This window comes from Nomascus leucogenys, chromosome 12 (assembly GCF_006542625.1).
Source record: "Nomascus leucogenys isolate Asia chromosome 12, Asia_NLE_v1, whole genome shotgun sequence".
Lineage (NCBI taxonomy): Eukaryota > Metazoa > Chordata > Mammalia > Primates > Hylobatidae > Nomascus > Nomascus leucogenys.
Window position 1 is genome coordinate 49,416,962 of NC_044392.1, and position 11,608 is coordinate 49,428,569.

The following is an 11,608-nucleotide window of genomic DNA, read 5'->3' on the forward strand; positions in this document are numbered from 1 at the left end:
CCTCAAACTTCTGGGCTCGAGGGAGCCTCCTGCTTCAGCCACCCAAGTAAATGGGACTACAGGCGCATGCCAGCAAGCTCAGATAAATTTTATTTAATTTTTTATATAGATGGGGTCTCCCTATGTTGCACAGGCTGGCCTCAAACGGCTGGCCTCAAGTGATTTGCCTGCCTTGGCCTCCCAAAGTGTTAAGATTACAGGCATGAGCCACTGTTTGGAATCCAGTCCACTGATATGTTTCTCAGAGTACGAGTTAGTTGTTTTGTAGCGTGTTCCAAGGTTTGGATTTCTCCAATGTTTCCTCGTCATTAGATTCAAGCTATGCATTTTTGTCAGCAATATTTCAGAAGCAATGTTGTGGCCTTCTCAGTGCTTCACGACATGAGAAACATGATGCTGATTTGTCCCATTAATGCCAATGTTCCCTTTGATCAGTTGGTTACTACGGTGTCTGCCATATTTCTCCACTGAAAATTACCATTTTTACTTTTTTAATAAGTATCTTATTGGGAGGCACTTTGAGATTGTATAAATATCCTGTTTCTCGTCATACTTTTGCCCATTAATTAATTAATAAGCTTTTATTGATCATTCTTGCCTAAAGCAATTATTACTGTGATAGTGGCCAGTGGTAATTTTCTAATGCCATCATCCCTTCAACATGTTTTCATTCAAACTATGTTAAAGAAGAAAGTAAAATAGGGGGCCAGGCACGGTGGCTTATGCCTGTAATCCCAGCACTTTGGGAGGCTGAGGTGGGTGGATCACTTGAGGTCAGGAGTTCGAGACTAGCCTGGCCAACATAGTGAAAACTCCATCTCTACCAAAAAATACAAAAATTAGCTGGGTGTGGTGGCACACACCTGTAATCCCAGTGACTCAGGAGGCTAAGGTGGGAGAATCGCTTGAACCTGAGAGATGAAGGTTGCAGTGAGCCGAGATCACACCACTGCACTCCAGTCTGGGTGACAGAGCAAGACTCTGTCTCAAAAAAAAAAAAAAAAAAAAAGAAAGAAAGAAAAGAAAAGAAAAAGAAAAAGAAAGTAAAATGGGTTTGGTGAGTAGCTAGCAGCCGCTGCCTCAGTTTAAGAGGAGGGCCAGTAGAAGATGACAGAGTCTATGTAAAAACTCTTACTCTGGCAAGTAAAATATTCAGCTTCAGGCATATGCTAGGGCTCCAGGATCTGGGGCTGGAGCTGGGGATTCAGGGAATCAGAGAGAATGAAACCCTTTGTGACATGGAACCAGGTCAGAGAGTTGTGCACAAATTCAGCAGCAGCAGCGAGGTAGGTGGGTCAGGCTCCCTCTCTAGTACCTAGACCACATGGTTCCTAAGCCATCAGTCTCACGATGGGCAAAGGATAGGTGGACATGGATTTGAATGGCCTCAATTTAGTGCCTTCCAAAAGCTAGAGATGTACCGGAGGCCATAGCCAAAAAGCTTATGACAATCAACTATTTCCTCTCCCATATACTCCCATAAAAACATTTTCTCCTTCTGTGCTTTCACAGTGCCCATGATATCTACACTCTAGACCCAGAGTCTAAATCACTGTATACTAAAAAACTGGTTGCTCTTCATTCAGGGTCAAGGAGAGTCTAATCTTCATTCAAACACTCCCAGAAGGAAGGAAATACATTCCATCCTTCCTATGCAGTCAGGAAAAGGAAGAGGTTGGTCCAAGTGCAGTAGTGTTTACCACTAACTGATCACAACCAGTTGCAGATTTCTTTGTTCCATCTCCACTCCCACTGCTTCACTTGACTAGCCTAAAGAGAAAAAAGAAAAGGAAGAAAAATAAAACAGTTGTGTTCCCTGGGTCCTACCTACTTCTGGACTTCTTCTTATGGAAGTCAAGTGTCCATATTGTTAAGTCAGACTGAGTTGGGTTTTCTGTTTTCTCATACTTTTAGTGGATGTCAGCCTAAATGATGCCCACATGTTATCTTGTTTAATCCTCACACCAACTCAGAAACTTTTATTCTTTCTGTTTTCCAGATGGAAAAGGAAAGCCCCAAAGAGATTAAGTTACATGCTAGAGGTCACGCAGCTAGTCAGTTGCAGAATCCAGATTCCCAGCCCATCTGACTGATGCCAAAGCCATGAATACTACAGCACTCCAAGAAGACGGACCCTCCCCCAGAAACAACACCAGGGCTGAGCTGAGTCAGAAGCCACAGGAATGGAAGGTCTGGAGGCCGCCAGGGATCGCCACAAAAGAAACACTTGCTTTGTTAAAATCTTCAAGTATCATATGACACAATAATCATGGCATTTAGGTTTGTTTCATCTTGTTTCCTGCATTTCACGATTTGTCTTATTGTCGTTTGCATGTTTATTGTCTGTCTCTCCCCTTAGACAGCTCTCTATTCTGTGTATCCCCCTAGCACAGTGCCTGGTACATTTTAGGCACTTCAATGAATGGATGAACAAAATGATTCAAGTATAATTTTGCTTACTACTTCACTCATCAAATACATCCTGATTGAGTACCTGCTTTGCACCAAGCACTGTTTTTAAGATTCTTAGTCTAGTAAGAGAGGTAGACATTAAACAAATAACCACATAGAGGGGGAAAAACTGTAATCAATGCCATAAAGGAAAAGTATGAGGTACTATGAAAGTGTACAGCAGGTGCCCCTAATTTAGATGGGAGGGTGTCAATGAGGGCCTCCAGAGCTGAAGCATGAAGGGGAAGAGTGGTCCTAGGTGAGGAACTAGCCTTGCTTCCTTTCAGAGATTGAAGGATGGTAGGTGTGTCTAGAGTGCAACTGATGGTCTCATCTTGTTTGTGGTGGCCTGTGCTTCCTAAGATCTGTCAGGGATGGAGGGCATAGGCCAGCTGGATCCTGACTGTTGGATCCAGCTTTATCTTCAGTGTTTCTAAGTCCAGAAATCCTGAGTCTGGCCACTTTTCCTTTAGCCAGAATAATTCAGAAAACTATTAGCCAGAATAATGCAGAGAACTGATCACTGCAAGTCACTCTGCCTTGGAGCTGTTGGAATGGCTCCAGAACAGGGCACTGGGGGCCAAGGCAGGATTTCAACCAGGAGGGTTTTACAGAAGACGGACTTCACCTGTGAGGGCTGGGGTTGGAACCGAGCACCAAAGAAGTGGCCACTGTCCACTGATGGCCGCCTGCCTCTTCTCCGTAGCCCTCCCCCACCCCTAAGCAGCCCAGCTTCAGCAAAGGAGGCCTGGGCACAGGAATGGATTGTTGCTAGAAACCTGGCTTCAGCTGGAGGAAGTCAGAAGACCGGGCTGATGGCCGCGCAGACAGAGCTGTGTTTATCCAGGAAAAGAGGTAGGACGTTGGCAGCGGAGGCCCCTGCCAGCTCCTCCCAGAAGGACTGCGCTGGGGGAGCAAGCTGCAGAGAAAGCTGCTCCCCTCTGGCTCTGAAAGTGTCAGGGCCTGAGGCCAGAACCCAGAGGCGACCCACAGGTGAGGCCAGCAGTCCGGGCGCGCGACGGAGAGGATCGCGAGCTCGGATCCCAGGGCAGAAGGTCGGAATACGGTGCTCTTGGTGGCTCCGCGCAGGGGTGAGGCGAGCGCGTGGTGGCGGAGCCTTCCGGAGACCGCTCTAAGGGTGGCGGAGAATCAATGCTGCCTTTGTGCTCGGTGGTTTCCGAGGGAGAAAAGGAGTGGAGAGTGTGAGGGGCAACCCAACGGCCCGGCCCCGCCCTGCAGACGCGGGATGCGGTAGGGCTGGGAGGCGCGGGAGCTGGACGGTCAGGGCTACCGGGGGTGGGATTCTGTGCCCCCGGGAGGTGCGTCTCCTTGGACCAGCCCAGGGTGTCCTGAGGTCAGCAGCCAGGTGTGTCCCCTGGCTGCCAGGAGCAGAAGTGAGTCCTCTTCTGGCTTGGAGCGACTCGAGGAGGGGAGGGAGGAGCCAGAGGAGGCAGGTGGGGCTAGGACTGAGGGATGGCTCAGGGCCAGAGAAGCTTGCGCCGGGGCAGCCTGGCAAAGGGACGAAGTCCCGAGGGGCGCCAGACTGAATCCCAGAGGAAAACCCAAGTCTTCGAAGTGGGCGGGGGAGAAGGGCGTGAGCCTGCCTAGGGCGCGGTGTCCCAGGGGGTTTGGGATCTGGGTCCTTTTGGTATAATGCGGTTATTATCCTATTTGTCCTAATAGTACCCTAGGGTTCCAGTGGGTACTATATGGGCCCTCTAACTCTAAGGTGAATGGGGTATCTTTAGTACCAGTGGGAGAATCTGTGTACTTGGTGACGGAGGCCCGTATCTGAAAATGTGACTGACTGGCCCTTCGCTCCCTCCATTTCTCCCCAGCCCCCCAGACTTCGCCGCCCTTTCTTTTTCTGCTCAAATAGGGGCCCGCGCTCCCAATGGGTCAGGAGACCGGGGCGCGGTGGCTGACCGCCCGGTGTACGCCAGCATCCCTCACCTCTGACTCCTCTTCTCTCCTCGCCCAGCCCCGCTCCGCCGAGCACTCCCATCTGAGACGAGATTTGGACCCTCTCGACCCTGCGGAATTCGGAATTCCATTACCCCACCCACCGCATGTGGCTCTTGGAAAAAGCTGGCTATAAGGTGGGGGCCGCGGAGCCTGCGGCTCGTTGGGCGCCTTCCGGCCTGTTCTCCAAGCGTCGCGCCCCGGGCCCGCCCACGAGCGCCTGCCCCAACGTCCTCACCCCGGATCGCATCCCGCAGTTCTTCATCCCGCCTCGGCTCCCGGACCCAGGCGGCGCAGAGCCCGTAGCCCGGCGGGACGTGGCGGGGCGCGGCCTCCCCGCGACCTGCTCGCTGCCTCACCTGGCGGGCCGCGAAGGCTGGGCCTTCCTGCCGGAGAGCCCGCACACGCGCCGGCGGGAATCCCTGTTCCACGGGCCGCCACCCGCCCCGGCCGGGGGACTCCCCGCGGCGCAGTCCCGGCTGCACGTCTCCGCCCCGGACCTGCGCCTCTGCCGGGCCCCCGACAGCGACACGGCCTCGTCGCCGGACTCGTCGCCCTTCGGCTCCCCGCGGCCGGGCCTGGGCCGGCGCCGGGTGGCCAGGCCTCACTCTCTGTCCCCAGAAAAGGCGAGCTCGGCCGATACCAGCCCGCAGCCGCCGCGCCGCGCCGGGCCGCCCACGCCGCCGCTCTTCCACCTGGACTTCCTGTGCTGCCAGCTGCGGCCCACGCGCGAGAGCGTCCTGCACCTGGGGCCCCGCGGCGGGCAGCTGCGGCTCTCCACCGAATATCAGGCCGGGCCCGGGCGGCTGCGGCTGCGCCTAGTGAGCGCCGAGGGCCTGCCCCGGCTGCGGTCCCGCCCCGGGAGCGGCGGCGGCGGCTGCTGTGTGGTGCTGAGGCTGCGGCCCCGCGTCCGGCCGCGGGAGCAGCAGAGCCGCGTGGTCAAGTGCAGCGCCAACCCCATCTTCAACGAGGATTTCTTTTTCGACGGGCTCGGCCCGCCGGACCTGGCCGCCCGCAGCCTGAGGGCCAAGGTGCTAGACAGGGGCGCGGGACTTCGCAGGGATGTGCTGCTGGGGGAGTGCGAGACGCCCCTCATTGCGCTGCTGCCCCCGCTGGGTGGGGGACTAGGTCCCGGGTCATCCCTGGCGCCCACCCATCTCAGCCTGTAGACTGATCCCCTGGCTTCCTCAGGACGTCTCCACTGTGTCTGCAGTCCACATTCTTTCCACCCTGCCCGGCTTGTATTTATTTTTGCTAATAAAATGTCCGCTTGTCCTTAGCCAGATTTTTCCCCTTACTGGCACCTTACACGCTCGGGCGTAGAGCCTACCCATCTTCCCTCTATCCCGGCCATACGCGGGGGGGAAGATGCTCATTCAGACGGTCTGAGTAGAGCAGACCTTAAGCAGTGGTTCTCAAGCTTGAAGGAGCATCAGAATAACCAGACCTCAGAAATCCTGGAAGAGCTTGTTAAATATGCGGGGTCCTGGGCTCCATCCCCATGAGATGCTCCTTCAGTAGATCTGGGCCAAGTAGGTCCTAAGGTCCCCGTCCAACAAGGCCCCCGAACAATCAGGGACCCCTGCAATCACTGAGTCACTCTGACAGAAACCAACACAAGCCACCTTCCACTTGGGGGTCCCTTGAGGCTGCACAGAGGAAATTAACACTCCCTTCCTGTGCCCCTCTAAAACCCACATCTGTCCTGAAGACAGATGAAATTTCTGGGTCTCGGGAGTGAGTCAGGGGATGTCAGATGAACACACAGTGCCCTTTAGTCTTCCTTCTTCCCTCTTGCCTCTTCCACACCTGTGCCTCCCTTGAGGGGTGGGGCAAGTCTGGAGCCAAGAACCAGAGAGGTGCTTGGGTACCAAATGAATGAAATATAATGTCCCAGGGATTGAAAGGGGGGAGGTGGGGTACTACCAAAGTGTGAGAACTGTTCTCAGGAATGCCAGAAGAAGCTCCTCCAGCCAGGAGGTGGGGGTGGGGGGAGGTGGATAATTGTAGGTCACATTGTGTTTACCTCTACCTGAATGTCCCTGACGTCAGCAGTGACCTTCTTCTCTCTCCCTCCACCTTCCCAGGAGCCGGTTCCTCTGGACTCAGGCCAGGCTTGGAGGAGGGAGGGAGGAAGTGAGGTAGGCACTAGGCTAACCCAACTTCTTTCTCCCTCTCCCTTGGGCCCTTTCTCATTTTTCGTGGTGCCAGCGGTGACCTGCACCAGGGCTAAGCTTGCTGGATCTGACAAAACCTCAGCACCTGGACACGCTAAATTCCAGAGCTCATGCGCGCGCGCGCGCACACACACACACACACACACACACACACACACACACACACGGCTTCATTCAGACAGCTCTCCAGTTCCTTCTCCCTTCCCTGATCAGGTCCCCACTACCTAGCCCTAGGCCAGAGAACTCTTGCTCCAGGTGTCCACCAGGTGGTGGCATTGACCAAACAATCCTAAGTGCTACCTACTACACATGGATTATAACCACGTGAGGAACTGTTCCAACAATTAGGCAAGCCATTTATTCCTCCCAGCACCTTCTATAAGGGTGTAAATACTATTGTTATCCAATGGGACCTTGGGCCTCACATAGCTAGTAAAGGGAAGAACTAGGACTCACATAGCTAGTAAAGGGAAGAATTCAGGGAGTCTGGCTCCAGAGTCTGGACTCTTAATCACTTCAAGATAATACCCCCCACTGCCAGCTGCTGCCTCCCAATCAAGTCACTCTGAAAGGGGCCTCCTTCCCTAAGATGGTAGCTCTGCAAAGGTTTCGTACCCTGCCGGTTTAAAATCCCATGTTTGAATTCTGGGAAGTCTACCTATAGATTTAGGTTTACCCCTAGTACTGGATTTCTATTTCAGCCCCCAAATTCTCCCATAACAACCCTTGGTGAGAAACTGGATTTGATGCCCATTTGAAAGTATCTGGAAAGAAAGTTAGAGGCCGTAGAACTTTCATGCATTCCTTCAACAAATACTTTGGGAAGGTCCATCAGGTGGCAGGCATTGGATACAGCAGTGATTAAACAGACATGGGGATCAGAAAAGTGATAAAATAAGCCATTAAAATGTAAAGAATGCTACTTGGTGATATGTTACAGAGAAAAATAAAGTAAGAAAGGGAATAGAAAAGAGGGGTCAGATAAAGAGAAGGGAAGATTATAGGGACAGAAAGAGGGAGGGAGGAGAGGAAACTTTTTTTTTTTTAACCATAGTACTTTGGACCAGGTCCTGAACTTTATCTGTGTTATCTCAGTTAATCATCACAACCACTCAGTAGAGTAGGTATTATTATTCCTCTTTTTTGGGGTGGGGGGATGGAGTCTCACTCTGTTGCCCAGGCTAGAGTGCGGTGGTGCGATCTTGTCTCACTGCAATCTCCACCTCCCAGGTTCAAGTGATTCTCCTGCCTCAGCCTCCCGAGTAGCTCCCACTACAGGCGCATGCCACCACACCCACTGGTTTTTTGTATTTTTAGTAGAAACGGGGTTTCACCGTGTTAGCCAGGATGGTCTCCATCTCCTGATCCGATCTCGTGATCTCGGTCTCGGTCTCGTGATCCACCCGCCTCGGCCTCCCAAAGTGCTGGGATTATAGGCGTAAGCCACCCGTCACAACCCCTCAGGAGAGTAGGTATTATTATTCCCACTTTACAAACAAAGAAATGGATCAGATAGGTTAAGTAAGCTTGCCTGGGGATCAGCCCTGGCTAGAGGGAAAGGTTCTGACCTGACTCCACCCAGACACCCCCACTGCCACCCCAACTGCTTAGGGGAAGCTGTGAGGAAATCCAAGGCCACTCCTCCCAGGAGCAGTTCACTCAGCATTCACAGCCCTGAGGCTCTGTGATGGGGGCCCTAGCATTGCTGGAGGAACATCCTGGGTAGCTAAAGTACAGAAACAGGGGAATGAGGAGGTCCTAAGAACCCCTCCAGCGTGCAGATTGCTCTGGCCCCAAAGCACCTCTATAAACACTAGTCAGAGGCCAGGTGTGGTGGCTCACAACTGTAATCCTAACACTTTGATAAGTGGACAAATGTGGGAGGCTGAGGTGGGCAGATTACCTGAGCTCAGGAGTTTGAGACCAGCCTGGACAACATGGTGAAACCCCGTCTCTACAAAAAATGCAAAAATTAGCTGCATGTGGTGGCATGCACCTGTAGTCCCAACTACTTGGGGGGCTGAGGCAGGAGGACCTCTTGAACCCAGGAGGTCAAGCCTGCAGTAAGCTGAGATCACACCACTGCACACCAGCCTGGGTGACAAAGTGAGACCTTGTCTCAAAAACAAAACAAAACAAAACAAAAAAATCCACTAGTTAGGACAGGTATTATTGCCCCATTTTTACTGATGTGGTAGCTGAGGGCTGAGATTTCCCTCAGGGCCTACAGCTAGTAAATGGCAGACCACATTCTTAAAAGTGATTCTGCTCCAGCATTTAAACCCTTCTTGCCGCCTTCAAGCCTGTGTGACTATAAATGTTAATTGGTAGAGAGGAGAGGTACAAGCAGGGTCACTGTGGAAAGTTCAAGGCCAGGAGCTAGGGTCAAACTCCCACTGTTCCTCCACCCACAGTGGCCTTTGTGACAAGAAGGGGGAGGGGTGGGGACTGTGAGATCTGGAGGCTACCGAAGGTTACAGAGCCTGGGCTGTCCTTTTTCAACGGTTGAGGCACAACCCATCCCTGAGTCACTCCAGTGGGTTGAGGCGTCTCCAGGCATGGAACCCCCTAGAAACCAAAGAAAGGTGGTCCCTAATCACTGGATCAGGCATCCCAAGGAGAGGGCCCTCCAAGGATGGGGCTGGGGAAGTGTGTGCCACCGCAGAGTACCCAGGCTCCACATATTTTCCACCTTGACCCCCAGGCCCTCCCTGAAAGGGCAGACTTGTGCTGAGCTTTAAGTGCTTTCTGTGGTTTAGGGGTGGGGAGGGAGGGAAAGAGATGTTGGGGACTGCTCCCCAGTTCCAAGCCACCACCACCACCTCCCATCCCTTCCAGAGTGTTTGCCCCCAGCATGGAGATTTCCCTGACAAGGGGACTGGGCACGTGGGGATGAAATGATTCTCTAATCCCTATCAGCCCCTTCCTTACGTAAGATTGTATTTGAAGAGGAAATAATCACCACCCTGCTTTGAAAGGACGATTCCTCCAGATAACGGGCTGTGATTGCAGCAAGAGGGAGAAAGTTTAGACAAGAGGGGGAACTTCCCAAAAGGATGACCAAGGGACCTTCTTGCCCTGGGGAGAAAAAAAACTCAAGCTATCCATGTTTAGGGCAGGGGGGAGGTAGAGAATGCCTAGGAAGCATGTGACACTCGTAGGCCTAGAGGCCAGGATACTGTCTTCTAAATCTCCAGTCACTTCCTCCCCACCCTACACAGTAGCACAAAATGGCACAACTGGGGAGTCAGCTGTGCCTGCAGTGTCTGGGGATGCTCTGTGTCCATCCACAAGCATTCTACGTGACCTCTGCTCTGTGCCTGCGATTGGTGGGTTGTAGGAGAGGTAGTCACGAAGGGCCCCTGGGAGACTCAGAGTTAAGAGAAAGAGAGGCCTAAAAAGGAGAAAAGATAGACAGGGGACAGTTGGAGAAGAGCCACAGACAGGCAGGAGCCAGCGAAGAGAGACAGAGAGATGGGGAATAACTGAGGAGTTCTGGGGAGGAGGGGAGCAGAACCACATCTCCCCTGCACTCCCACCCCCGGCATGTTGCTGGCTCCTCCTGTCAGCTGAAGGGTGCTGGGTGGGGGAGGCAGGGTGCTGCAAAGCACTTTACCTCTCATTCCAAACCTGCCCAAGGGGCAGAGCCCCCAAACAGACCAACATCCTGTACTGTGCAGAGACGCATACATGGATGAGTGGGCCCACATTTACCAAAAGAATACGGGGATAATCAGAACCTCAGAGGCATAGACACATACCCTCAGACTCTCAGTGCAGAAGGTCCCCCAAACTTCCCCTCCTCTTTCTCACTACTCATCCACTGTCAATGACCCTAGGAGTTGAAAAGTCCTTCTCCACTTCTACGTTTATCTCTCAATCTGCAGCCATGGGGAGACTCTGGGAGCTACCTAAGAACAGAGGTGCTGATGGTAGCAGAGTGTGAAGCTCCAGGGTTGGGCAGGAGTGGAGGATGGTGAGACGAGACGGCAGAAGAGGGAAGGGACAGCTGCTTGCCCTCTCCATGCCAGGTGCCACGTGCACCAGGTGGGGGGGAGTGGGCGAGTCACGAGGCTGTGGCATGGCTGATTCTTGCTCTGCTGTTTACCAGCTGGGAACGAGAGCAGGAGGAGGTGCCAGGGAGCCTCTTGCTGCAGCCTGGCCCCTGGCCAGTTGACTGTTGGGTAACCAGGAGAGCCAGGCCCAGCTAATCAAACTCTGGGCCCAGGCCATGCAGGAGAAAAGCAGCACCAGGATCCCCAGAAGCCTCGTCCTCTTGGCCCCCCTCAGAGCCTTCACTGCAGGCCTCAGTGTGGGCCACTAGGTCTGGGAGCCTCTCCTTCTCCCAAAGAGTCCAGTGCAGCATCTCTCCTCTCCTCTTCCCCACCATGGCTTCTCTGCCTCCAGGCACTCCTCCAGGCCTGCCCCTTGCCCCAACAGATGAGGAGCTCGTGGAAGCATCAGGGGGTCAGGGAGTCCTGACAAGAGCAGGAAGGGTTAGGGGCAGGGGCCAAGCAGGCGGAGGCCTCAGGGAACTGAACAGTCACTGGGAGGAGTCTGACTGCATCCTAGAGAAGAGACGCAGTCCCCCAAACCTGCCTTCTCCATCTCCCCTATGCCTGTCGCCTGTCTTAGGTAGAAATCACAGGATTCTGAAGTCACAAAGACTTGGGTCCAAATCATAGCTCACCCATTTATTGTTCTTGTGTGAGTCCTTGAGCAAAATCACTAATATCTCTGAGACTCCCTCTACTCACTGATGAATCTGGAATAATAATGTTTCCCTGTGGTGGGTGTTGTGAATATTTACACAAAGTAAAAGCATGGACTTACATAAAGTGTCCTATAAAGGGCCCAGCACACAGTAAGTGATTAATAAATGCTAGTTCCCTTCCTTTCTCCTGTCCTGTTTCTCCTCAAGGCTCCATGCGCTGGTCCACTGGTCTCTTCTCATGTCCCCTCCTGGTGCCAGGACACTCTGCCAGCCACTCCTTTTCCCTGCCTGCTGGAGGGCCAGG

General features: G+C 53.2%; 1 protein-coding gene and 1 long non-coding RNA gene across 5 annotated transcripts; one reads left to right on the forward strand and one right to left on the reverse strand.

The window, feature by feature from the left end:
* Positions 1-969: 969 nt before the first annotated feature.
* LOC115837627 lies at positions 970-5,027 on the reverse strand. Its single transcript, XR_004032659.1, has 3 exons — positions 4,773-5,027; positions 4,405-4,484; positions 970-1,770 (listed from the first exon to the last, which is right to left on the reverse strand). It is a non-coding gene; the product is annotated as an uncharacterized LOC115837627 (long non-coding RNA).
* C2CD4D (C2 calcium dependent domain containing 4D) lies at positions 3,318-5,691 on the forward strand. Of its 4 annotated transcripts, none has more exons than XM_030824508.1 (2): positions 3,318-3,444; positions 4,290-5,691. In XM_030824508.1, the coding sequence occupies exon 2, from the start codon at positions 4,521-4,523 to the stop codon at positions 5,580-5,582; it is 1,062 nt and encodes a 353-aa protein (XP_030680368.1). In that variant the 5' UTR covers positions 3,318-3,444; positions 4,290-4,520; the 3' UTR covers positions 5,583-5,691. The 4 variants fall into 4 exon arrangements, with proteins under 4 accessions (XP_030680368.1, XP_030680369.1, XP_030680367.1 ...); XM_030824509.1 differs by having other exon boundaries at positions 4,433-5,691; XM_030824507.1 differs by lacking the exon at positions 3,318-3,444 and adding an exon at positions 3,453-3,845.
* Positions 5,692-11,608: the final 5,917 nt, after the last annotated feature.

Excerpts from the sequence above, each read along its gene's own strand:
- C2CD4D (XM_030824508.1), top strand. The coding sequence starts at position 4,521 with ATGTGGCTCTTGGAAAAAGCTGGCTATAAGGTGGGGGCCGCGGAGCCT.